We start from the raw sequence: 23825 nt of genomic DNA, 5'->3' as shown, positions 1-23825 counted from the left end.
TATTTAAGTCATATAATTATTATTTGGATGTGAAAAGAACTCATCTTATATACCAGGCTTATAATTTTAAAAGCCAGACGATCGCTCTATCACCAAAAAATCACCAGGAGCCTTGAACATTAGCTCGTATATCAACGAACAAGTAATAAAAGAAGGTAAAACATTTAGCTTTTTTCTTACTTCAACTTTTTGTAACGTTCTCCCAAGTTTACTGCTAGCAAAAGGAATGATTTTCGAGTCCGTAACCTGTACAACATTGTGCTTCCTCATAACGACTGTGAAATAACATTCAACACTTGATTCTATAAACGTATAATCTAGACATTTTCTGGACAGCATCTCCAACGTATCAACTATGACTTCTTGTAGAAATATTACATCAGGTTTTTCCCTACAATTAAAATTAAGTATAATCATTTATAATTGTTGATATGAAATTTTAAGTTTATAGACCAGTTTCGTTTGTTATGAATGAACGTGGATAATGAAAGTATATAAGAAAAAAGTGGCAAATGATACCAAAGTAACATTCAAACTCATAATCCCAAAATAAATTGACAAAAAAATAAGAAGACAAACAGACAAACAACAGAACACAAAACAACATAGAAAACCAAGACAGAGCAAAACGAACCCCACCAAAAACATGGGGTGATCTCAGGTGCTCCGGAAGGGTAAGTTGGTGATATATGCGGCGATAAAAGAGCATACTAACCTCACCAAGAGGAAAACTTTCGGACTTCAACAATATACAAGAATCTTAACAATATGTTAAAATCTAAATCACCACCAATAAAGAATGTTACGAATAAAATAAATTCAAAATCTTTACAGTCATTAGTTACAGGTTTGGTATTACGTATACTTTTCAAAAAATAATAAGAGTATGAAAGTCTTTTATGAAATTGTTCAAAGTTAGAATTTAAGTGTTTTAAAACGTACTTCTGATTCCTGATGAATACTGTTTGGTTGCGTTTTTCTTCTTCAAAACAATAACAAGGACTAGAGTCTACAAGTCAATTTATTTGTTTTTATCAATTGTTTTACTTCTTATCCAAAATATAAAATATCTGGAAATCAGAGTCGAAAATATAAACAAAGTTAAAACTCAAATCTTTCCAATACCAAAATCATCCATTTTTTTCTTGCTGGTTATTTTGCAAAAACTATTTTATCATACGGTACACTTACCTATTTATGATCGCGATTACAGCATTTGTTCGTTCTTTGATGTTATCGTCAGAAACACCAAAGGTGTTCCATGACAACAAATTAATTCCTTCTGGTAACGATTCTTCATCAGATATACCCTAAAAACATTCATATGCCAAATTTAGTAAAGAATACAAATTCTAAGCAGATAGTAGATGCATTATCAGTGTAAATAAACTCATCATAGATACCAGGATTTGTACGCGTTTTTGTGACAATTATGTAGTTTGGATAAGTCTTTAGGTTTAAGACCCGCACATATGGAGCAAATGCAAATACCAACAATATAAATTACTCCTCAATGAATGAGCTTCGTGGGACAGAAATCGACCTTATGAAAGTGCTCATATACATGTACATGTATAAGACTTTGCTTGATTTTGGAACATTCAAATACGAAATAAAAGATGAAGTTTTGTCAGTTTTGTAAGGTTCTTGGAACAACTCAATTTTCAAACACTTAAGACATTTTGCAGAGATTTTGGCAACCCAAAACATGTTAACAGATGTATTAAAATTCATTTTTATAAGGTCAATTTCTATCCGACGAAGCTTAAATGTTTGTACATAAGAAGATCTAAACCATCCTTAATGTCAATACTGGTAGGGTATTGTGCTTAATATTTCTCGAAACTAAAAATGTGAGAAAATATGCATATTTTGTAATTTCATTGGAGAAAATTGGGGGTTTCATTTCTTTCGACATTAAAAGCTCCGTTCAAATTCATATATTTTAAAACTGTTACAGTTTCAACTTTGAAAATATTTATATATAAACAGTCATATTTGAGCTAAACTGACCTGATTTTGTAACATTCAATTTTTCGGCCGGAAAGGCCCCTTATCGTATCTCTCCCCTAGTGTATTTTACTATTCCTCTTTGAATTAACAGATGCAGTCTGTTCAACATATTGTGGAGCTAGCTTCATTATAGAGTAGTTTAAATAAATTTTACACATGAATGAAAGGATCGACTAAATAATTTACATCTTAATTTGAGTAGTCTTAAATAACTATGGACGTTGTGATATTAACTATAGTAGCAACAAAAGAACAGCGTTCCAATATCAGTTATAAGGGAGCCTAAAAGACAAACGGAATGAATATAAAAATATGAGTGGTATGATTGCAAAGGAGACAACTATCCACCAAAATTCAAAAAATATATATATGGATATAAGCAATAATAGGCAACCGTATGGCCTTCTACAATGAGAAAAACCCATACCGTATAGTCGGCTATAACAGGCCCTGACATGAAAAATAATTAACGATTCAATTGAAAAACTAGCGGCCTGAAAAACAAATATGACAGACGTCAACCAAAGACAACCACTGAACTACAGGCTCCTGACTTGGGACAGACACATAAAGAATGTGGCGGGGTTAAACTATGTGTGTGAGCTCTCAATCCTCCCCCAACCTGGGATAGTGGTGTAACAGCACAACATAAGAACAAACCATGAAATTCAGTTGAAAAAGGCTTAACTCATGAGATTGATACAAAGAAAAACTTCAAACAAAATCGCAGACCGGACGTAGCAGAGTATATACATGTATTCATCCCTCATCCCTAATAACAAAAAAGGCACCAAGTACAGATCTGAGAGTACTCGCAGCTACTGACCATTTCAAAGCCAATAACAACAATTAAAAAAATCATGAATCTAGGACTAAAACATCAATCAGTACACATCCAACATCCAATGAATATAGTGTTGCACAGTTTAAACTCAGAACAGTTTTTAAGCAGTTTTACAGTAGAACATATTAGATCTATATTTTGAGACAGTTCTAACCAAGAACAGTTCTAGAAAGTGCTAACCCAGAAGAGATTTTGGCCGTTCTACTACAGAACCCAATTCTTCCTTTCTTCCGTACACCAAACTTTGCATAAATAAAAATCATACTAAACCACGTTTCATTACTTAAGATTGCAGAACGTCAAAATGTTTAATGATTTAAAATAGAGTATAAAACAATCCTCGAGAAAAAATAATATAGTAAAAGAGAGGAGAAAGCAACCAAAGGGACATTCAAACTCATAAGTCGAAAATAAACTGACAACGCCATGGCTAAGAAAAGAAAAATACCAACAGTCAAACAATAGTACACAAAAAACAACACAGAAAACTAAAGACTGAGCAACACGAACCCCACCAAAAACGGGGGTTATCTCAGGTGCTCCGGAAGGGTAAGCAGATCCTGCTCCACATGTGACACCCGTAATGTTGCTCATGTTAGTACAAACCCGGTAATGCAACTAATTCGGTAGGTCACATTTGATGAAAAGGGGACAGGATTGTAGTTATGAAATTTCTTGAGTAATTGTTTAATTCAAATAATTTATCTTTAATTACAAAAAAGCCCATTTAAGTAAGACCTCTCAAAATAAAATTCGAATTCAATATCACAAATTAAGAAAATCGTGACTATGAATTAAAAACTTTATCCTGAATTGTATAATTCGTTGACGCTGACCAAATTCGTTATAACGAATATATAGAATTTGTTATTAAAGATTTTAATATCACGGAAAAAAAATCATTAACACAAATTATAAAATTGGTTACCACGGATTTGATCCTGAAGCCTTGATAACGAAATTGGATCACCAATTACAAAATCTGTGATTACAAATTCCTCAGCTTTGTCATTAAAAGGTAATCCTTGAAGAAGAATTATAATTGTTTCAATGATCTATATAGTTCATAATAATGATTTTTTATTCGTTAACAAAAAGTACACGAATGTGTGATAACTAATTTTCAGATTCGTTATCATGGATTTATATCTGATAACGAGTTTTACAATTCTTGATCTCGAATTCTTATTATATTTTTCGGGGGTCCTAAATGGGTTTTCGTATCGAACTGTATATCAACTGTCTTTCAAAAGAAAATACATTGCCTCTACTGTCAAAGCATTATTATATAGATGATTAAATATATTTGAAAAATAAATTTTCACATGAGAAAAACTATAATACATGTACATGTTAGACTGTATTTATATCTAATATTTAATCCTTTATCTTAAATGTGCCTTACTGGGAGAACTCCAGTTAGCCGCGCAAGATTTTCACAAAGAATATGATAGTTCTAAATCACAGTCAGAGAGCAGATTCAATTAACAGCATTTAGAACTGCTGTACCCTAGAAAAGATTTTGACAGTTTTACCATAGAAAAGGTTTCAACCGATATACCATAGCACTTATCATGACAGTTTTTCCTACGAACTGTTGTGCACAATTAAAACAAATCTGTTTTAAAGCACAAATACTTAATCACACCTACTTTGGTTGTCATGTAGTCTATACAAAGCTTCCTTGCTGATATTTTTAATGGCTTCTTCGGGTGATTTACTCATTCTCTCTAGGGTTTCAATAATGTGCCAATCTTTCGTTTCGATCATTTGTGATTTGTTCTGTTTGTCAAGCAATAGATTCGAGAGACCACACACAGCTTCTGTAAAATAAATTTAAATATCATCAAAATTTTAACGACACTTCCTACATAAAGGTTTTAAAACTTACCATTATTTTTTAAACACTTTATAATGCAAAATGTTGAGAGCAAAAATCTATAGAATGATTTTGTATTTCGTCATCCAAAAATAACAGCATTTATTTAACAATTGTTACTATTTCTATTATAATAATGATTCCAAACACGTTACTTCCATTGCCAAAACATATGAAGCAATAGATGTTACTTTTTATCAATCTGTTAGATTTGTCAATTTGATTGTTAAGGGTTTTGACGCGGATCGTTCTTGTTAAATCAATGTTATTTCAGAAATGAAAATCTAAAGCACCAACTGAACATTTTGACAAGGACTATACAAAATATTAAAACAACACTTTACACATTTCGTGCGTCCGAGCGCTTTTCCTGATTTACCTTCATCAGGGACACTCAAAGCAAAATATTTCAAAAGCAAGCTAAGGGTGTATAAGAACCAAAACAGATAAAGAGCTGTATGACCAAAAAGAACCTAATTAATAGCCAAATCCATTAATAATGTGCAATTTTCCAAACTAGAGTAAAATGAATTATTTTCACCATATTGTTCATCTATGTCCCCTTGTTCTACTATTCCTACAAGAAGTGGCACTGCACCATGTTGTACTAATAATCTTTTGTTGGAATAATTTCTGGCCACCTGTTTTACAACTAAATAAAACATAAAACGAATCAAAACATTGGAGAAAAAAGACAAATGGTGCTTATATCAGTATGATGTTTTCTTTCAGTAACTTTCCATAGTAAAGTAATTAATTCTAATGAACTCCTTGTTTGTTTCGTATTTCATTTAATTCATTTCATATTAAATTTCCATACACGTTAAGTTAGTTATTCTCATTTTTAGCAAGTTCCAGTAGTGACCAGATGTCCCAAAATTCACATTCAGTCTTCAGTGCCATGGACATTGCCCATACTAAATACTTAATGATGCCATCGTTGCTTTTTAAAGTCTGAACTTCAGATTCATTCGCTATATTACTAAGGACTGCTAAACAGAGAAGTCGAATTCCGTTGTCGTCAGAATTGAGATAAGGTTTCATTGATTCAATACAGTTTACATCTCGAATTCTTTGAATGTTTCCCTCTGACATGGTTACTATATACAGCAAATGGCAAAGTAGTTCAAGAATATCTGTTCCTTCCTGCATATTTAACAATAAATGTATGATATCAACGTTCAAGAATGTAAATCTATATTTGAAATAAAATATCAGTCGTTAACGATTTGCAAACACCAATCTGTGAAAGGACTCTCTAGTGACGAGAGATACGAAATACAAATAAAAACAGCCTTGGACTAGCATTGCAGTTTCGCCTAAATAATTGAAAATGACAAATGAATATGCTAAAAGTCTATGAATTCAAACAACAGATGTATTTTTCGACCAATCGCGTACATATTATAGAAGAATTAATATATAAAGCAATGCTTAGTTACTTTATGCTCAACATTAAACCAATGAATTATATATGAAAATCAGAACATGTGGTATGATTGCCAATGATAAAACTCTCCACCAAAGACAAAATACATAGAAGCAATCAACTAGTGGTCACTGTACGACATTCAACAATGAGCAAAACCCATACCACATACATACATGTATAGAAATAATCACGTGACACTGGTTATACTGAAAGGTACACTATTTTATGATTTCCAATATTCTCGTTTCCAAATTTACTAATTGATAGAAACAAAACGTTGATTAAAGAACAAACACAGTGGTGTAAATTACCGCGGAAACCTCTTAGACAGGTGGAGTAGAAATATCATTTTGGGTTAGCATTACTTCCGGGACTGTCTGCAGGCAAAGTAAGTTGACCTTGATAATGTCGGCTTTTCTTGAAACAGCAATCATGGTTTTGAATTTTAAAATTAAATACAGTATGCGTCTAGGGTGATGGTTATAATATATCATAATATGAATTTAGGGAGAGATGAAAAGAATACAGCTTTTTTATTCACAAAAACAAAAATATCAATTTAACTTTATATTTTCTTGGCACATTGTAATTTATTCTGAATTACCTGCTCGCTTCTTTTATTAAAGTAAGGTTCTACCCACTGCTCAAGTTTTTTAGCTACTGCTTTTAAGAACACTGTCAGCTGTGATATTTTGTAACATGAGTCATCGTCATCCTCTGACGTATTGACTAAATAGGACAACAATTCATTCACAGATTTGATATTTTCTCCTTGCATGCCGGGAAACTCATTATAGTGTCCTGTTTTCAAAAGTTCAGTTGAAACTTCACACATGATTTCAATTGTTTTATACTCTTTTTCATACTGTTCAAACTTTGTAATAATCTCAGACCTCTCAGGAGATAAATCATAATCTGAAAAGGAATTACGAACTTCATGCAATAACTCCGAGGATTTCCGGAAGTCAGGATTAACATACCATTCGTTGGTTCTCTCGTTGTATGTTGCTTGTATCCTTATCATTGAGCTTTTGGCAAGTTCTAGAAGATTAGATAGACTTAAAACTTTAGGCAGTGGTACAGGTGTGGTTTTTATAAGCATGAATTGTTCACTGTCTAATACTATTTTACCTTTATGTTTCAAAATTTCGAATACTAATTCAACGTCATGTTTACTTAGCCTCTCCATTTATCGACTTTAATGTGTTCAAACAAAACTGTACTGTAATCAATTAGCTGATTTACATTTTCTACCTGAAATTGATAAAAGTAAAATATCAAACGAAATTGATAAAAGTAAAATATCAAACGAATTATGATCCTGGTTTTAAATTGTAATTTGTAATAATAACTTTACATGTATGGTTCATTATAGTACGAAATTTTGATTGGCTAACAGCAATTTCGCGTCATTCTGAAATTAACCTTCATTTCAAAATGAAATGTAACATTCATGATAACACGAACTTCCACAATAAAATGCAAAGGTTAACAAAAAGAATAACTTGATAGAAATCGTGTTTTCATGATCCTAGCAAAAAAATGTAATTATAAGTATTGAATGCTTCTTTTAGTAATTTTATAGGGTTGTAAAAGCGTTGACTGTGCGCACATTTTTAGAATGAAGCGCTTCCGCCTTTCATACAAAATGTACTTCGGTCAACGCTTTTACACCCCAATAAGTTTACAAAAAGAAGCATTAAATTCTTAAATAATATTATTTCAAAGTGTTAATAGGGTAGACCTAGATTAAGGGACATAAACGTTAAAAATCATGAAGGGTTCTGCCGAACTCTGGGTCTCGCCTGTGATTCAGTGTAAACTTTTTAAGGTGTAGTATTGATCGCAATTAATTGCCATGCTACTGTCAGTGTAAAGGTGTAGTATTGATCGCAACCATAGCAATTTATTAGAACAACTGAACTATATTTTTCAAACGTAATTTTTTTTTATCTTGAAGCTAAGTTTCGAAACATTCCATGGAGGTTTATAACAATTTTATAGATATTGAATACTGCATGTTCAGTCTAGATGCATTTTAGTTATATTGTTTGGTTGCTGTCACATCGATGTTGACCATTATCTTCATTTATTTATTTTTTATAACCCTAAAATTTGAGGGATAAAGGATGTATGAAAAGACTGACAGACGGAAGAACAAACTGACGGAATGGTTGAAACATTATACCTTCAACAATTCTGTTTTTTTAAGACTGACAGACGGAAGAACGAACTGACGGAAAGGTAAAAACATTATACCTTCCACAATTCTGTTTTTTTAAGACATAATAATGGAACAAATAAAACCTATATTAATAGCAAGTAAAGTACACGTACTTTTTAAACTAAGAAATCTTAACGGGGATTGTATAAATCATGATCCGGTACTATGTGGAAGCTTAATGGGGGAAACAACACCAAGGTAATCACTTTTTTATCCCTGCTATTCAAAATAAATTTAAAGAGCGGGCGCAAATCCAGCCATGAAAATGTTGTTTTGCAACTCCCGCAACATCATAAAACGTTATTATAATCGAAAACTAAAAATCGAAAAAGGGGGGTCCAACACCAGGACCCTCCCCCTTTTTGAATCCTCAATGAAGAGAATGTCTTCATAAATTTAAAAAGTAAGTTGTTATTAATTTTTAAAGTGTATTCACCTATGTTGCATTCCTGTTTCTACCATCATGACCATACACAGCAATTATAATGTACTTACGAAGTAAAAGATTTTGCCAGACCCAATTCAAAACATCATGCTCGTTTCACTTTCTTTGTACAGGCAGGGATACAGTTAATATAACTAAAAATTGCAAGTAGAATAAGTCAACAAAAAGAAAAAATGCTGCACAGAAAATATATAATTTAAACATTTATAAGGATATAATACTTACACAACTAAGAGTATCGGAAATAAATTAGGACGTATATGGATGTTTACATTACACGCATTTTATTTGCTGGCAACAGCTTTTATGTATAATCAATATGCCTTTTTAGTGATTTTATAAATACTCGTCAACATTCGCACATTGCTACTAAATTAATTACTTAATAGAAACAAAAACAAAACAAATCACAAATTATACCGTATTAAAGAAGGCTCATTTTTACTGAAAACAAGATTAACGTTATCAACTTGGTGATATGATTGATTGATTAAAGGGCGGTGAAATTGACATTGCCATAGCATAAAATAGGATACGTTTTGGAAAGGGGTAGAAATTTTGCCTTGCAACATATGACCTCTACTGACCCTTTAGGTGTGTGGATGGGAATAGTTTGGTTCATATAGTGTTCGGTATCTTCTATCTTTATATCATGTATTAGTTAGAACCTTTTTTATTTCTTGGTTGACTTTTATTTTGTATTCATTCTTTTTTTATCAAGCTATACATAAGTTCACATCTTGTCATCATGGGAACTTTTATAGCAAACTATCTACTGTGTGGGTTTTCTCATTGTTGAAGGCCGCACGATGACCTGCAGTTTTTATTTTCGTTCTTTGGTAATTGGTGGATAGATGTCTCTTAGTTATGATCCTATCACATCTTTTTGTATAAATGCGCAAAAGGGTAGAGCTGCTTACTCACACTCCGCCACAAATCAGTATACATGCCGGGAACTCGTTAACAGTTATCTCAATACATACGAAAATCTACAATCTACCACATCGAGGCTTGTTGATTAAGATGTTGATTCCAGATCCTTTGTGATATCGGTTGTAATTACAACGTTTATCATCTTAATTACGTGTTGTAGTGTTCTTCTTCTTCCTCTTCCATATACGAGTTGGGTTCCTAAATTAAACGTTTACTTTTTTATATTCCTTTGTATTTTTTTAACCTTTACTGTTTAATCCATTTTTTGTATTATCCTCTTGGCGTGGCTCGGTATTTATACATCCCACCAGTGTGTTATTGAACAGTTGTGTCGGCAACAGTCGACTCGGTCATACTTTTTTTATATTGTTCGTATGTATTCATTGGTTTGATAGAAGATTGTTTTGAAAAGGAATTTTACTTAATTAAAAAAAAAAAGAAATTAAAGGGGTTTAATCTATCAGTTGCGATATAGAAAATGAGTTAATGGTTTATCTTAAAATACTGTTGGGATCATTTTTAAAAACTAGACAATATCCTAGAGATCAGGGAACAAAAGCAATGTATACATGTAGTATATTAAAACAAATATCGAAAACATAAATTATCAATCTAATGGCAATGAGATATGTCTGATAAAGCCATTTTACCGGTATTACCTCACAGTTCAGACGTCTTGGGTTTTTAAAATCTGGATATTTGAGAAAAAATACATTTGAGATTTCGCAAGATCATATTAAATCTAAAGCAGATAATACCAAATCTCATTATTTATGGAGAACGCGGACGATTTCCAATTTCACTCACAGTTAAAATATAATTATAAGAATTTAATTTGACGAACAATTCGATCTATATAGCATCATATTTTGTTTCAACCGCTTGCTCAACAAGGGAAGGAAGTGACGATACCCCTAAACGCGCGAGTGATGGTCACTGAAACCAAAGACTTTGACGGAAATGCAACAAAATCGAAAGTGGTCTATTATATTTTCCTCCCTTTATGACAATAAAAAACCATGACCAAAACAACTTTTCAAAGTATGGTTGAACTGGCAGTATGGCCAGTACCAAGTCAGGAATATGACAGTTGTATTCCATTCGTTTGACGTGATATTATAATCGAAAACTAAAAATCGAATAAAAGGGGGGTCCAACACCAGGAACCCCCCACCCCCCCTTTTTTGAATCTTAAATGAAGAGAATGTCTTCATAAATTTAAAAAGAAAGTTGTTATTAATTTTCAAAGCGTATTCACCTATGTTGCATTCCTGTTTCTACCATCATGACCATACACAGCAATTATAATGTACTCACGAAGTAAAAGATTTTGCCAGACCCAATTCAAAACATCATGCTCGTTTCACTTTCTTTGTACAGGCAGGGATACAGTTAATATGACTAAAAATTGCAAGTAAAATAAGTCAACAAAAAAAAAAAATGCTGCACAGAAAATATGTAATTTAAACATTTATAAGGATATAATACTTACACAACTAAGAGTATCGGAAATAAATTAGTACGTATATGGATGTTTACATTATACGCATTTTATTTGCTGGCAACAACTTTTATGTATAATCAATATGCCTTTTCAGTGATTTTGAAGATACTCGTCAACATTCGTACATTGCTACTAAATTAAGTACTTAATAGAAACAAAAACAAAACAAATCACAAATTATACCGTATTAAAGACGGCTCCTTTTTACTGAAAACAAGATTAACATTATCAACTTGGTGATATGATTGATTGATTAAAGGGCGGCGAAATTGGCATTTCCATAGCATAAAACAGGATACGTTTTGGATAGGGGTAGACATTTTGCCTTGCAACATATGACTTCTACTGACCCTTTAGGTGTGTGGATGGGAATAGTTTGGTTCATATAGTGTTCGGTATCTTATATATATCATGTATTAGTTAGAAAGTTTTTATTTTTTGGATAACTTTTATCTTGCATTCATTCTTTTTTTTTTATCAAGCTACACATCAGTTCACATCTTGTCATCATGGGAACTTTTTATAGCATACTATCAACGGTGTGGGTTTTCTCATTGTTGAAGGTCGCACGATGACCTGCAGTTTTTATTTTCGTTCTTTGGTAATTGGTGGATAGCTGTCTCTTAGTTATGATCCTATCACAACTCTTTGTATTAATGCGCAAAAGGGTAGAGCTGCTTACTCACACTCCGCCACAAATCAGTATGCATGTCGGGAACTCATTAACAGTTATCTCAATACATAGGAAAATCTACAATCTACCACATCGAGGCTTGTTAATTAAGATGTTGATTCCAGATCTTTTGTGATCTCGGTTGTAATTACATTGTTTATCATCTTAATTACGTGTTGTAGTGTTCTTCTTCTTCCTCTTCCATGTACAAGTTTGGTTCCTAAATGAAACGTTTACTTTTTATATACCTTTGTATATTTTTAACCTTTACTGTTTAATCCATTTTTTGTATTATCCTCTTGACGTGGCTCGGTATTTATACATCCCACCAGTGTGTTATTGAATTATGTTCTTTTGGGCTTTTGGGACGTTCGGCCACACTACCAGTTCCGTCACAGTTGTGTCGGCAACAGTCGACTCGGTCATACTTTTTTTTTTATATTGTTCGTATGCATTCATTGGTTTGATAGAAGATTGTTTTGAAAAGGAATTTTACTTAATTTAAAAAAAAGAAATTAAAGGGGTTTAATCTATCAGTTGCGATATAGAAAATGAGTTAATGGTTTATCTTAAAATACTGATGTTTTTGTATATAATTTTGTTGAATCAAGCAAGGAATTACAGTTTATCTTAGATACGTTTGCAAATTATTGTGATACAGAAGTTGAAATAGTTAAAGACTTCAATGTATCTTGGAGTATATTTTGCTAGAGGTGGGTCATTTTTAAAAACTAGACAATATCCAAGAGAGCAGGGAACAAAAGCAATGTATACATGTAGTATATTAAAACAAATATCGAAAACATAATTTATCAATCTAATGGCAATGACATATGTCTGATAAAGCCATTTTACCGATATTACCTCACAGTTCAGACGTCTTGGGTTTTAAAAAAAAAATCTGGATATTTTAGAAAAAATACATTTGCGATTTTGCAAGATCATATTAAATCTAAAGCAGATAACACCAAATCTCATTATTTAAGGAGAACGCGGACGATTTCCAATTTCACTCACAGTTAAAATAAAATTATAAGAATTTAATTTGCCGAATATTTCGATCTATATAGCATCATATTTTGTTTCAACCACTCGCTTAACAAGGGAAGGAAGTGACGATGCCCCTAAACGCGCGAATGGTGGTCACTGAAACCAAACATTTTGACGGAAATGCAACAAACTCGAAAGTGGTCTATTATATTTTCCTCCCTTTATGACAATAAAAAACCATGACCAAAACAACTTTTCAAAGTATGGTTGAACTGGCAGTATGGCCAGTACCAAGTCAGGAATATGACAGTTGTTTTCCATTCGTTTGACGTGTTTGAGCTTTTGATTTTGCCATTTGGTGAGGGACTTTTCGTTTTAAATTTTCCTTGGAGTTTGGTGTTTTTGTTAATTTACTTTTCAAAACATGTCCATATCCGGGAAGATTAGAACAGAAAGGAAGTAATTGAAATTAATAAGTCGAGAGCTATAAAGAAAAATGGTGAAAAAAGGACGAAACATAAAGTATCAAATCTTAATAGCATTTTACAGAAACGACATCAATCCTACATAAAATTGGGGTTGAACTCGTAATTTTAAAAAAATTTTCATTGCACTCGTGGTATCCGTGGTGTTCCTCTGACATTAAGTTCATTAAGTCGTGCGTACATTGTATCTGGTTATATATCATGAACCAATGAAGAATATATAGTGATTGTAACCATGCAATTATAACTTAGAAAATTATCATAAACCCTTGTGGGCATACTGATCGTGGTAAGTCGATCAATCATCGGGATGTATATAAAGGAATGCAAACTATTACTAAAATTCAGCAAATCAAACAAGACATTCTCTTACCGGATTAAATAAAAAAGAGAGGCAAAAGATATACCAAAGGGACATTCAAACTCATAAGTCTGAAATAAACTGACAACGCCATGAACAAGAAAGAAAAGAACCAAAAAAGACAAACAACAGTATGCAAAACACAACATAGAAAACTAATGACTGAGCAACACGACCCCAACCAAAAACCGGGAGTGATCTCGAAGTGCTACGGAAGGGTAAGCAGATCCTGCTTCACATGTGGCACCCGTCGTTTAAGTGCTGTTGTTATTCTTTAAAAAGGTCTCTATCTGAATCGAGATCACATCCTTAGCTAATGCATAAAAAGCATACAGAGGTATTGGACAGTACAACAGAATGCCGCCAACCACCAATAACCGACTCCTCCGAAAACATTGAACTACAAATAGAAGGTGACACAGAAAGCATGACTTGGTATAGGCACACAATTCGCACGTAGTGGGGTTCAATAAAACTTATTAAAGATTCCTCGAGGTTTGTAATCAAGCACGATATGCTTGCATTTATTGTACACACGTCTCAAACATTGTGCTTAAATAAACTTTTTAAATGGTAAATTCATTTTACGAAGTAATACAAGATAACCACTAATTCCAAAATGTTGTGCCAAAGCTTGCCATTTATGCATTGGAAAAATCCTGAGTGTTTCAAATGATTTTAAATTGTATAAACGTCAAATTTATGGAAAATGTCGACCCAATGATTTTTTATTTCAGCACTCGAGTGCTAACTACTTCGCTGGTTATACCAATGGAACGAAACGTTCACCAGCAGTTGCATGATCCAGTGGTTTTGAATTCTTATCAAAGATACAAGGCTGATAGTTCAGTAAACAAAATATGCGCTTTTCATCTACACAAGACTTACCAGTTGCGCTTGAATCAGCCAATCGATAGGCATATTCGATAACGAAGTTATGATGAAGAGATTTGAAGACCAAACGTTAACCAGCTTTACGGGTGCACATTTGATGAAGTCTTATCTAACTAAATTATTGATCATTTATTCTATTGCTTGTAGATGGCTTACAACAGCAAACAGTAATTGACCGAGGAGCATGTGAAAGGACTCTGTGATCTTCTGATTAGTTTTTTAAGCTATGCGTAAATTTTCATTACATATCTTTATCAGTAGCTTCTTTGCAGTGCCCTTTGCTCAATGAATAATTATCAATATAATAAACAGCTGCGCCATGAGCGCATGATACGCCCGTCGTCTTGTGTGTGAATTTTTATGCAATAAGCATAAATAGTTTCTGACATACGGCGTGACATGCGAAAACCCCCTTTTTTTTTTTTACAAAAAACTCAATATCTATAAAATAAAATTTTGAATCAAAACCAAAAAGTATACAGATCTTTAGTTTAATATAACTAAGAAGTGTGTAAAATTTTAAGCAATAATCATAAATCGTTTTTGAGATACGGCGCGACATGTGAAAACACCCCTTTTAAAAAAAAAAATCAATATCTCAAAAATAAAATTTTGAATCATCACCAAAAAGTATACAGATCTTAAGATTAATATAACTAAGAAGTGTGTAAAGTTTTAAGTAATAATCATAAATTGTTTTTGAGATACGGCGCGACATGTGAAAAAAAAACACACACCTGTTTTAGTTACTAAGTCCCGTAACTCAAAAAGTTTTAATCTTTTTTTCACCAAAAAGTATACAGATCGTTTGGCCATCATAAGAAACAACTATGTTAAGTTTCATGAAATTTGGATAAGTCATTCTCAAGTTACGGTGCGACATGTTTACGCCGGACAGACAGACGGACAGACAGACGGACAGACGGACAGACAGACGGACGGACGCCGGACATTTGTATAACATAATACGTCCCGTCAAAAATTTGACGGGCGTATAAAAAGGAGCTGTGGTACATGTATGATTGCCAATGAGACAACTCTCCACAGGAGTTCAATTGAAGTGGATGTTAGTAAACATAGGTCACCATACGGCCTTCAACAATAAGAAAACAATCCATACAGTTTAGGCATGCGCTATGAATAATGTGAAACAATTCACACGAGTAAAATAACGGCATAACTTCTAAAAATACACTTTACGAAAAAAATATATGACAGACATGAACCAACAACAACCACTGAACTACAATCTCCTGACATTGGACATGCACATACAGAGTGTGGCGGGATTCGTATAGTCCACTATAGAAGACTATATTGATAAGAAAATATTACATTTATACTCTTTAATTCAACAGTAATAGTTTAAACACTAAACATCAACAAGCACCAAAAAGAAAAAAAAAACCCAACAAAAGTGGTTGCTACAACAATTTTGCACCCATGAATAGCTGACTAGATACGAACGTGAGTCTTATTTGACAAAAACACAAAATTGATTTGTCATGTACTGATTATATTGAAACAATTATATCTACTTAAACTACTTTATAGTATATTAGGACTTCGTCAACAGATGTCTAGACATAACTAGGTTTGGAAAGAGAGACATAGGTAAATATCTAACCAAAATTGTATACTGCTCTCTCTCTCTCTCTCTCTCTCTCTCTCTCTCTCTCTCTCTCTCTCACACACATACACACACTGACCAAAATTGTATGCTAAGATCTCTCTCTCTCTCTCTCTCTTTCTCCCTCTCTCACACACACACACACACTGAATATTCATGTGCTATTGCTTAACGCAGTTCAGTTATTCTATGATTTGTATCTAAGAATATAAATAATTTCCAAAGAAAGGAGTGCTCCAAACCCCTTAAACATCTTCTCTTTTGCTCTAACCAAAGCAAAGTTTTATTTCATCTGCTTGAATCTACCATAAAACCAATCATTGAACAAACACGTCAATGGGGTACTGACAACTAGACTGAGTAGATCAATGCGGATAAAAAAAAACCAATACAACGTTCAAGCGTCACTGCTTAACCAAGATCAGTTATACTACGACATAATTAAGAAATCTGACTGTTCATTGAAAAAAAAAACTTCAGTCAATATTTAACATTATGGCTTGGTTGTGTTAATGTTTATGTCAAAATGTACAAGAAGACCCCAGTGATCACTAGGGAATAAACCACACGTGGCAATTTTTTCTTTACCAATCAGCTGAAACGACACGGGAGTTATAACTGATTCTGTTTTTGGATGTCTCATATATATACGATCGAATCTAATTTTAGGTTTGAAGTCTTGATTTTCAGCCCATTTCAGGTTTGTGTTGATAGATGTGTCCCACGTAAACTGTGTTTCCTTATTTTTTCCGGTTTCTATCCAAATGTCCAAAACACCTTTGGGAAGTCCCTTGATTTCACGTATCTACAAGTAAAATAAATAGGATAATAAAAAAGAATAAGAAATTAACAGGAATAACAGACACATTGTAAGACAAATTAGGTGTTCTGTTAAAATAACATGAATAATAAATCAGTATTGTTAACAAAAAGACTCAATAGTGACGCGCGAGTCATAATAGTTTTAAGGCCTAAGCAAGTGAAAGTTGCAAAGCATTGATGACCCAAATTTCCAAAAATTTGCCAAATTCGGCTTAGGTAATATCTGCATGGGTTAGAGCATCACTAGTATTGCGAACAATTTACAAAACAGTAAATTTACAAAAATTACCGATCAATGATATTTCATGTCAACAAAGAGACGTTGACTACTGGGCTGGTGATATTCTTGAGGTCCTTCAACAGTGGCATCGACCAATTGGTTGGAAGTGTCACCAAAGACACAAGTATTATACACTACTCTTGAAAGTATAACTTGTTCATAAATTGTTACATTTTAAAAATGAAATTGGCTAATTTGATACGGTATGATTGCATTTCTTTTGCAACGCTTTTGAGGTCAACAATTAAGTTGGTAAGAGAAAGTTGTTGAATTTTTTTTTTTTTGGTTTCTTGTGCAAGCTATGAAGTTTTGAAAGAATGTAATCATGCTATATTCAGTCCGTGTTTGTGTTCCTTTGTCTATCTCGTTGTGGTAGTGTCGTGCAAATATAACTTTGATATAAATTAGGATATAATAGCTCTAGGTTACAATTTGACTTCAGAAATGAATAAACATACAATGTGCCATATTGCTACTGTCTTACATCTCATTTCCATGGGAAATCCTGCTTAATTGAATGAAAATTCGACTGAGATATTTCTATTCAATATCCATACGTATTCGATGAATTGAAGGTCAGACATGAAATCAGATCTCATACAAAGGTCAATATTAAGGCAACATTGGCCGGGGCGTTTGCTTTGACGTTCTTGGTGATCACACAATGTATATATACAGTCCGTTTGACTGTACAAGTACACATGGTATCTGTTTGAAAGTATGACATTTACATATATTTGACTATACTTTAAATCCCATGGATTCTAGAATGTCGCGTCATTTTGGGCAAAATACTTCCAAGGGACCAATTCGGGCTTGGCAGCAGCTTCCAATTTATTTTTTGAACTTTCATTTAAACTATTTTTACCTCTCTGTCTCTAACGTTAAAGTCTCCGCCAAAAAGCACAGTTCTGTCACGACTAGCATTTATCACATGGTGCAAAGCTCTTTTCAGCTGATGTTTCCTCTCATCACTGTTGGTTTTCATACTTTCCAAATGTGATGCCATCAACAGGCAAGGTAAACCTTTTATTGTACACTAAAATAAATATATAGTAGGTGTTTTTTTTAATCCTGTTTATGTACTTGAAACATTTGCAGATTGGTAAATGTAAATGTAGAATGTACTTAAGCATTTAATTTTCAATTTAATTCCAAATTTATTAACGAAGTCTTTTTACTGTTATTCATATCTTTTCTTGATATAACTTCTGATATACTTGTACATTTGTTTGCTTACACGCCCCTAATATGATTATTTCAGAAATGGCATGCTTAACTATGATTTTTAAGTGAAAAAATAATGCAAAAACGAAACGTTTAACCCAAGCCATGAACTGGTTGAAACATGTTATAAAAAGCAAAACTAAACATGGCATTCGTTTGGCACAAGACCAAGGCTGCCAACAGAGCAAGTGTCTCTAGCATCACACTCATTTTGACAGCCTATCCTGTTAAACCACGTTGCTTTTGGACAAAATTGAAATATTTGACCTTTCTGAATGACAGGAAGTATTGACGACTTCAAGTCTAAACCTCCTGATTTCACCTATGCTAGTTCCCCATTCATATATAATCCGGCTGGGCATGTTATTACTGGTGACCTAAAAATTGTCAATAACACTTCTCTGCGAAATGTGTTATCGAAAGGACCGAAATATTATGGACCTAAATCCATCAATTGGAAACACAACTTCAAAATACTGAGGTCGAGGATTATGCCAGGCAATGAGTTAAACGCGAGAAAAGAAGACTTACATACTCCTTCCGAATGGAATAAGGCTGTGCAGTCGTTGATACAAATCAGAATTAAAAAAACTGATTGGGTCTATGAATATCCATGCTACATAAATCTTTACAAACCCAAATGTTGCAAAACACCTGTCTTACCTCCATGACAAATATGTTGTCGTCCCCGCAGATAAAGCCCCAAACAACATCATTTTTGTGTGTAAAGCACATTACTTTAACTGTTTAATAAATGAATTGGGTATTGACAATTTACTTGGAAACTCAACTTATACTCCCACGACACTTACCAAGAAGAAAATCCTGGATAATCATAGGTCTGTTCTATGTTTCAACCAAATATGAAGAACTGGACTTCAAAGTTATTGTGAAACTACCTATTCAAGAGGTGGCGTGAATCAGATGTGGATACTTAAAAATTCCAAAGATCTTTTAGAGTACATACAATCTAAGACTCTTTCATCTTGCAATAGTATTAAAACATATGACTTTTCTACACTTTACACTAGTATTTCCCATTCAAAACTAAAATACAAATTGAAAGAGTTGGTGCAGCTTTGTTTCATAAAAATGAATGGCCAACGTAGATACAAGTATCTTGTCTTAGGGAGGGATAAATCGTACTTTGTAAAACATCACTCTGATTCAAACAAAAAATACTCTGAAACTGACATTATCAAGATGCTTGAAACATATTTGTTACGTTTGGAGGACGTGTTTTTCAACAAACAATCGGCGTTCCCATGGGAACCAACTGTGCTCTTCTTCTTGCCGACTTGTTCCTTTATTCATATGAGGCTGACTTCATACAGGAATTTCTTAGGAAGAAAGAAAAGAAGTAAGCAGTATCCCTTAACTTTACTTTCCTCTATATAGATGATGTTCTCTCACTTAATAATTCAAAATTTGGTGAATATGTTGAACTCATCTATCCCATCGAACTTGAGATAAAGGATAGAACATATACAGTTAAGTCTGTCTCATATCTCGACTTGTTCCTTTATTCATATGAGGCTGACTTCATACAGGAACTTCTTAGGAAGAAAGAAAAGAAGTAAGCAGTATCCTCTAACTTTACTTTCCGCTATATAGACGATGTTCTCTCAATAAATAATTCAAAATTTGGTGAATATGTTGAACTCATCTATCCCTTCGAACTTGAGATAAAGAATACAATAGATACAGTTAAGTCTGCCTCATATCTTGACTTACATCTAGAGATTGACAATGAGGGTCGTTTGAAAATAAAACTGTACGACAAAAGTGATGATTTCAGCTTCCCAATTGTGAACTTTCTATCCATATGGAGCAACATTCCGGCAGCGCCTGCATACGGAGTATATATCTCCCAGTTGATACGATACTCCACGGCTTATATTTCCTATCATGATTTCCTTGATAGAGGATTGCTGCTAACAAGGAAGCTATTAAACCAAGAGTTCCAAGTGGTGAAGGTGAATTCATCACTTCGTAAATTTTACAGACGCCATCACGAGTTGGTTGACCGTTATGGAATATCCGTTTCACAGATGACAGCGGATATGTTCGAATTGTCGTAACTACAATCCTGTCCCCTTTTCCCCGAATGTGACCTACCGAAAAAGACTTATTACCGGGTGTGTACTAACATAAGCAACACGACAAGTGCCACGTGTGGAGCAGGATCAGATTGCCCTTCCGGAGCACCTGAGATCATCCTCACTTTTTTGTTGGGTTCGTGTTGCTCAATGTTTAGTTTTCTATGTTGTGTTTTTTTGTACTGTTGTTTGTCTGGTTGTCTTTTTCTTTTTTAGCCATGGCGTTGTCAGTTTATTTTCTACTTATGAGTTTGAGTGTATTTTTGGTATCTTTGGCCTCATTTTTCAATGAATATACTAGATATTATTACACATTGATATTTGATGGTCTATTTGAGAGATTTTCAAAACCCTTTCTTTTTCTAAAACTAAGCTCTTTTTTTCTCAATAATGTGGTCATTAGTAACGGGGTTATGTTAATGTTAATTTTTTCACAATTGTCTATGTATAAGTGTGATTAGTATATTACTAGGTGTACTAAATTCAACGATTTTATACATGTCAATCTGGTTAACACAGATCTTTCACTCTGGTCCGTTACCTTTGTATGTCACTCGAAGAAGATTCGAAGACATCGCATAAGGGGTCATCTTCAGTGACTTTTTTTTATGAAAGTTGTAATCAAGGGAAATTCAAAACGGGAAGTCTTTTATAAAATGGCAAAATCAAAAGCTCAAACACATCAAACGAATGGAATTGATCTGCGCACTTTGGTTACACATTGTTCACCTGCAAGCATGTAAGTTTAATTACCGAGTGGAATGTACATCAGAGGTTACGTATTTACTGCCTATAATTATTTGGATGTGAAAAGCACTCATCAAAGATACCCGTTTTATAATTTTATAAGACAGGCGGTTGCTCCATCTACAAAAGAATCATCAGGATCCTTAAACATTAGCTTGTGTATCAACGAAAAAGTAATAACAGAAGGTTAAACATTTAGTTTTTTCTTACCTCAACTCTTTGTAACGTTCTCTCCTGTTTACTGCTAGTAAAAGGAATGATTTTTGAGTCTGTAACCTGTACAACATTTTGCTTCACCATAATGACTGTAAAATAACATTCAACACCTGATTCTATAAACGTATACTCTAGACATTTTCTGGACAGCATCTCCAACGTATCAAGTATGACTTCTTGTAGAAATACTACATCAGGTCTTTCCCTACAATCAAAATTAAGTGTAATATTTATAACAGTTGATCGGAAATTATAAAATTAGCTTGCAAGTTTCTTTAAGGTAGATAAGAAGTGGATGTTATATGCGGCGATGAAAGAGCTAACTGACCACAACGAGAGGTAAACTTTCGGACTTCAACAATAGACAAAAATCTTTACAATATGTCAAAATCTAAATCACCACCAGTAAAATATGAGCTTCGTCGGACAGAAATCGACCTTAGGCGAGTGGCCATATACATGTACATGGATAAGACTTTGTTTATGGAACATTAAATACGATATAAAAGGTGAACTCTTGTCTGTTTTGTAGGGTTCTTATAACGACTAAATTTTCAAACAGTTACATACTTTCCGTAGAGATTTATTCAACCCAAAATAGGTTAACAGATGTATTAAAATTCATTTGCATAATGTTTTTATCCGACGCAGCTCATATATTACGAATAAATTCAAAATCTTTACAGTCATTGGTTGCAGGATCGGTGTTATTTTTCAAAATAATCAAAGTATGAGAGTTTTCAATGAAATTGTTCAAAGTTGAAATTTAAGTGTTTTGAAATATACTTCTGATTTCTGGTAAATACTGTTTGTCTGTTGTTTTCTTCTTCTTCAAAACAATAATAAGCATGAGAGTCCATAAGGCAACTTTGCTAAATTGAAATTCCTTTTTGTTTTATTCAAATTTGTACTTATTATCCAAAATATAAAATATCTGAGAGAGTCCAAGAAATTAACAAAGTTGAAACTTCAATCTTTACGATACCAAAACTCATCCAATGCATTTTTGTCCTGCTGGTTAGGTTGCAATAACTATGTTATCACACGGTACACTTACCTATTTATAATCGAGATTACAGCACTTGTTCGTTCTTTGATGCTATCCTCAGAAAGACCATCGATGTTCCATGATAACAATTTAATTCTATCTAGTGACGATTCTTCATCAGATATACTCTAAAGCATATATGCCAAATATATATAAAGAATATAAATAGGCAGATAATAGCTTTATCATTAGTGTAAAGGACAGGGTGAAATAAGAGCCTATTTTTTACTTTTGATTGAAGATTTCAATTTTTTTGTCTTTTTCAAAGTTCAAGTGATGCCAAATTAAAAATAAGTAGATTTCGATCCTTATCGTAACAATAAGCTTAGTTCTGAAGTCAAGGAAATGTGATTTTTATGGGATTTTGCGACAAAAAGTAAAATAACAAAAATACCAAACTCTAAGGAAAAAGCTCAAACACATCAAACGAATTGATAAGTTAACAACTGTCATATTCATGACTTGGAATAGGCATTTCCCTATGTAGAAAATATATAGTTTAGGTATTTTTTTCTGGCTTTATGACCTGCAAGTATAGAGCAAATGCAGGTTCTTACTATATATATCACTTCAATGTTTTTTCTATAGAAACAACATCTTTCATATCAATATTGTTTTGGTAATGTGCTAAATATTTCGCACTTACTAAATATTTGTGAAATGTATATTTGCACATTTTATACTTTTTTGTAGAAAATTGGGGTTTTCCTTTCTGTAGACACTAAAATCTCCGTTAAGATTCATTATATATTTTAGAGTTTTAACAGTTTCAACAATTCACTTACTCATATAAACAGTTATATTTAGCTGAAATTATATCATTTTGTAAAACTTCATTTTTTTTCAGGGCGGAAAGGTCCTTAGCTCCTTTATTGTATTTTATCATATTTCTTCTTGAATTATCAAATGAATATAAAGATGAGAAGATGTGGTATGATTTCGAGTGAGACAAATTTCCACCAGAGACCAAAGAAATAGAACATAAATATAATAGAAGATGTAAAAAAGAAAAGCTAACTGTACAATATAAGGACATTATGTTATGGAGCTAACTTCATCTTACCGAGTAGTTTATGGTC

General features: G+C 33.1%; 1 protein-coding gene across 1 annotated transcript in view; it reads right to left on the bottom strand.

Moving 5' to 3' along the window:
* LOC127723555 (tyrosyl-DNA phosphodiesterase 2-like) overlaps positions 1 to 22870 on the bottom strand; it is a 28703-nt gene extending 5833 nt beyond the window's left edge. The window contains exons 1-3 of the mRNA XM_052230229.1: positions 22756 to 22870; positions 21693 to 21903; positions 18278 to 18448 (exon numbers count right to left, since the gene is read on the bottom strand). Coding sequence (XP_052086189.1) covers positions 18278 to 18448; positions 21693 to 21851 — 330 coding nt within the window. The 5' untranslated portion in view covers positions 21852 to 21903; positions 22756 to 22870. The remainder of the gene's footprint in view (positions 1 to 18277; positions 18449 to 21692; positions 21904 to 22755) is intronic.
* Between the last annotated feature and the right edge of the window lie 955 nt (positions 22871 to 23825).

Source organism: Mytilus californianus, unplaced genomic scaffold, assembly GCF_021869535.1.
Source record: "Mytilus californianus isolate M0D057914Y unplaced genomic scaffold, xbMytCali1.0.p SCAF_13, whole genome shotgun sequence".
In the NCBI taxonomy this organism is placed as follows: Eukaryota; Metazoa; Mollusca; class Bivalvia; order Mytilida; family Mytilidae; genus Mytilus; species Mytilus californianus.
This window is presented reverse-complemented; position numbering and strand designations above follow the sequence as displayed.